The sequence below is a fragment of the Chenopodium quinoa genome, unplaced genomic scaffold (assembly GCF_001683475.1).
Source record: "Chenopodium quinoa cultivar QQ74 unplaced genomic scaffold, ASM168347v1, whole genome shotgun sequence".
NCBI classification, from domain to species: Eukaryota; Viridiplantae; Streptophyta; class Magnoliopsida; order Caryophyllales; family Amaranthaceae; genus Chenopodium; species Chenopodium quinoa.
This window is the reverse complement of record NW_018742903.1, coordinates 2659147-2664175: the sequence shown is the minus strand read 5'-3', so window position 1 is coordinate 2664175 and position 5029 is coordinate 2659147. Positions and strand designations below refer to the sequence as shown.

Here is a 5029-nt window from a genome sequence, read left to right as displayed (position 1 = left end):
AACGTCAAAATTCACTATCTGATTAGTTTTAATCAAACATTGACCACAGTTTAAAGGTAAAATTGTCAAATGAGATTGTTATTTAGAGACGAAGATGATACAATAGATGGAATTCATGGAAACAAGGCTCCATCACCCTGATCACTGTACTATACACGCAGAATACAAGAATACAAGGGAAAAAAGAATGGTAGAATTAGGATATCTATTAGAGATTGTTCTGTTCTGATCAATTTAAAATGTTATTTATTACTTCAAATTAAGCATCCACTATTTTGGAATAGATTAAAAACAAGATCAATCTAATCCAATCTGCATCCACAGAAGTTAGCCAGTAGATGGCTTTATGTAGAAACAATAAAAAATCTTGATTGTTCATCATAGCAGGTCTACCGTAACGTGGCACAACGTATATAATCTCTTCGATCTCTTACAACCATCAGTTACCAACCTTACCACATTCCATTTCCAGAAACCCATCCCTAATCCATAGTCCACAGCTCCACACATTGGAAATGCTCCGTCAAGTTTGAGATTCACCTGAACAAAATCATGTGCATATAAACAAGGTGAAGAGGGCATCAAAACAATAATAGGACCTCCAGCAAAATCAATGCAGCGGCGGAATCCACTTACAGTGGAAGCATCACTTTATTAGAATGCATCTTATAGGTGCCCCCTCAGCAATAGACAACTGTGGAGGAAAGCAATGCACATTATACATTCCTGCAGGGACATTATCCAGCTTTAGAGCTTCGACTAGAATAATTTCCTGCAGCATGACAAGATGAGTATGATCAGTGTTATTTCTACTGACTATTGACTTGAAAAGAGAAGGAAAGTGTACTCAAAAGTAAGAAGCACAGAGACAAGCAACTCATAAACAATACAAAATTAATTTTGATTGGAATCAATAGATGAGAGCTTAAGTGCACGTTGCAGCAGATAGAATGCTACAGTTGGGAAGATGATTGAACAATTGTTAAGACCAAACCATATAAGTGGGCAAGAATCTATCCTAGGCCAAAAATTTATTACCCCCAATAAAGTTTGAGTCATGCCAGCTTTACTGATTTCAATATTAAATTATCAAAAGTTTAGTTGAATTATCAGTAAGGCAATGGTTGTTTTGAAGAGCATGTGGTAGCGCTTTTGGGTATTTACATCTTCATACTTCCTTTGTTTATCCAAAATAACAAATCCCTTTTGTATTGTCTCATCTTTCCTTTCCTTTCGAATGTTTTAAAAGGCATGAAGTGAAGGCACCATACACTGCTTTCATCCTTAAATCCTTGTCAATAATACAATGTTGCAGCCTCAAAGTTATAATAAGAAGTTCTAATATATTTAAGTATTAAAGTATGTGTGACCAGCTAAAAATATTTGAAGTAGGCTCTTACCCTGCTTTTAAGGAAAACAAGATGGGAAGGATCCAAGTCATCAAACGCAGCAGCAGATAAATAGTCAACACCTACAATGCCAACATGGTTATTAGTTCCATCTGAAGTAGAGAATACAACTTAATTTTCAGCAATGTTCTTTTATTAGCATCACAATGCACCAAAATTCAAAAGGTCAAAAACACAACAATTATCACCATCTAATATATATCCAGCCATTGCTGAGGTCTCATTAGTCAATATTATATGAAACTAGCCAACTAGAACCAATTATCACGAACTTAAATGATTCGACTTTATATGTTTGATTCTGCTTGCCAAAACTATATAATCAAATAGCTATGTCAGCAAAATTATTTTCCAACTAAAAGCCATGACTTGACATATTATTTTAACAGGGATGATACTTTGACTGATAAAATGATTAGGAATTAGTATAAGGAAAACTTACCAACAAGCTTGATGTCTGTATTATCTTTCAACCATTGAGCACCATCCTCCATGAATCCCACATAGCTAGAATCAAACTCTTTTTGAAACATAAGGCGCCTAGAATGAGAAGAATTATAAATTTTATAATTTATAGTAACCTTGGGACAAAGCATCAGCAGAAGACACAAAATGAAGAAAGTGTCAAGGACATCACTAGAAGCTTCAGTAGTTTAGACTTTTAGAGAAAGAAGACAATAAAAGAATTTTATAACACTATGAATAAATGAGAAGAAATTTTCACCCAGCAACTATCATTTGACTGAGATTAAAATCTGTGATTCACACTTTCTACAAGACTAACAATCAATTAAATGTATCAGCAAGACTAAAAGCTATCAGCCTATCAACAAGTTCTATAGTTGTCCTTTTGATTTGGAGTACAATTATCTATGCTACCACCCAGATTTTTTATGAAGCATATTAGGTGACAATATTATTCATCTACTCAGAATCCTAATAAAAACTCTAAAGCACCACCAAACCAAAATCCCTTACCCATCTCAATTGGGTGACATCAAGCAAGAAGATAGGCCACAATAGGCAATAGGACAATTTTGACATGACTCCAACAAAAAATTTAAGTTAGAAAAAAATACAGTACATTACCCCTTATAAGATGCGTGAAGTGGATGATACAAAGCAATAAGTCACATCAGCAAATTTGCAACAATATGCACCAATAACCCAGCTGATTATTTAAACTTAATGAAGTTGCTCCCACTAAGGTTTCCATCAGTCCATAGGCATTGGTATTTTTCCAAGGGCAATAAATATGTCAACTCATTTCAGTTGTGATAGCCTACATATACAACCCTTATAACAAACTTACACAGAGAAGCAAATAAGATTCCACATCACATGCCTAAAGGCAACAGCCTGGCAAGGCGAGTTATGATGCTTGTAATTGCCATGTAATTACTTAGGGAAAGGTCATTGTGAAGAAATAATGTGTGAAGTGATTGCAATGAAAATTGATGATAGATTTGGGAGGTTAGTTGGATGCCAAAGTTGGCATCTCCATTAGAATGACATCCACAAGACAATTAGGAGCCCACGACAACCCAATTTACAGCTCTAATGTAGGATGAAACTTGATGTAATGTTAACTCTAGCAATTCTCAGATGCGCATGAAGTACTAAACAACAAAATCCAAAAGGCAATGAAGGTGCAGCCATCCCTATAATTATCACCCAATATTTCATTCTTGTGTTCATGTTCCTTTTACTATGGGAAGTGGCTATGAAAAAGAATACCTAATAAGTACAGCTGTACAGTAATAATCAAATAAGTGTAGTTTTTTTTTTTTTTTTTTTTTTTTTTTTTTTTAAAAAAAAAAAAACCTAATAGATGATCACATATGCCAGCCGAAAGAAACAGCAGGTATCAATTTTACCAGTCTGTGTTTAAAGTTCTGAAAAGAACGCGACGAACTCCTTTAGGAATGTGTAGAGATTTCATCACACTTGCTGTAAAAAGAATAATGTTTACAATGCCATCAGTCTATTATACATTTCAGCAACGAAATTAATGGATACCCCCACCCTCCCCCAAAACAATTCTCTTTTTTGCTGCTCTACCCTTGGTGGACACAAAGGTAATGGAGAAGAGACTAGCAAAAACGACAAAGCTAAGTAGGAAATTGGAAAAGAAGCCCTAGCTTGAGTAGCCTTCTAATGAGAATATGCAATAAATCGTTTCAAACTATACAGTAAGTCCACATATTCCTGCAATACCATTGTTCATCATCATAATTATCTCAAATTTTGATTACATTAGATAACAAACATACTACACACTGTTGTGATTGTCTTCGTTGTATCTCCTAGTAATTTCGTGATACTCGATGTGTATATTAGGGTCGAAATATTACTTACCTTTATGAAAGTGATTTTGTTCACTCCTCGAAGTGTTAAATTTGTCCATTTTCGTTCCATTTTTGTGACCCGGTAAACCAATTTCCCCAACAATCCAAAGTAATAATTTCCTACAAAGATGGCAATGGTGAAAGAATTGACATCAAACTTTCAAAAGTTTGACTAGTTTGAAGGAGTAGACTTTCAAAGATGGCAGAAAAAGATGCATTTTCTGTTAACCTCTCTTGGAGTGGCATATGTTCTTACATCTCCGAAGCCAACGGAGGAGGAAATTGAGACATTGGAGGCTACTAGGAAACACAACAAGTGGGAGAATGACGATTACATTTGTCGTAGACACATCTTGAATGGTATGTCAAATGAATTGTTTGATATTTATTTGTTTCATGATTCCACTAAAATGCTATGGGAAGACTTAGAATTGAAGTATATGGCCGAGGATGCATCTAGCAAAAAATTTCTTGTTAGTTAATTTAACAATTATAAGTTTGTTGATAGTAGGCAGGTCATGGAACAATTTCATGAGGTACAAAGGATTTTAGGGAGTCTTAGGAAACATGAAATTAACTTTATGAGACCTTTATAGTGTCATCTATAATAGACAAAGTGTCTTCCTCTTGGAAGGACTTTAAGAATGGTTTAAAGCATAGAAAAGATGATTTAAATCTTGAGGGATTAAGTTCCCACATTCGGATTGAAGAAGATATCCGTATTCAAGAAGGACAAAAGGAGGTAAATCCTAGTTATACCACCGTTAACATGGTGGAGGATGGAAAGTCCAATGAGAGGAAGAGGGGATATGGCTCAAACAAAAATAAGGGCAAGAAGCCTAAAGTAAGTGGTGATGGTACAAAATCACGTGCTTGTTGGGTTTGTGCAAAACTCGGTCATTTTAAGAAGGATTGTACAATCTGGAAGAAGAAATTGAGCAAGAAAAAGTCTCAAGGTGGGAAAGGCGATGCTAGCCAATCCCAAGACAAACAAGGTAACTCTTGTGTACAAATTTCATTTAATTCATTTATGCATTATGTATGTATGATTTCTGAAATCAATTATGTACAATTTTGATCTTTCCATCCCCATCTTCATCCCTATCCCCGCCTCATGTATATTTCTATCCTCATCCCCATCCCCATGACATGTCTGAAATTTATCCCCATCCATGCCCGACGAATCCAATTCTAAATAAAATAATCCCTGTCCACCCCTACACGTGGATATCCATACCTGCCTCAACCCCTTCTTTCCAGCCCCATCACCCG

At 35.4% G+C, this 5029-nt stretch overlaps 1 protein-coding gene across 1 annotated transcript; it reads right to left on the bottom strand.

Moving 5' to 3' along the window:
* Positions 1-223: 223 nt before the first annotated feature.
* LOC110727286 (kynurenine formamidase-like) lies at positions 224-3827 on the bottom strand. The gene is made up of 6 exons (XM_021906853.1): positions 3768-3827; positions 3287-3393; positions 1852-1949; positions 1401-1471; positions 637-772; positions 224-540 (listed from the first exon to the last, which is right to left on the bottom strand). The coding sequence occupies exons 1-5, from the start codon at positions 3825-3827 to the stop codon at positions 647-649; spliced, it is 462 nt and encodes a 153-aa protein (XP_021762545.1). The 3' UTR covers positions 224-540; positions 637-646.
* Between the last annotated feature and the right edge of the window lie 1202 nt (positions 3828-5029).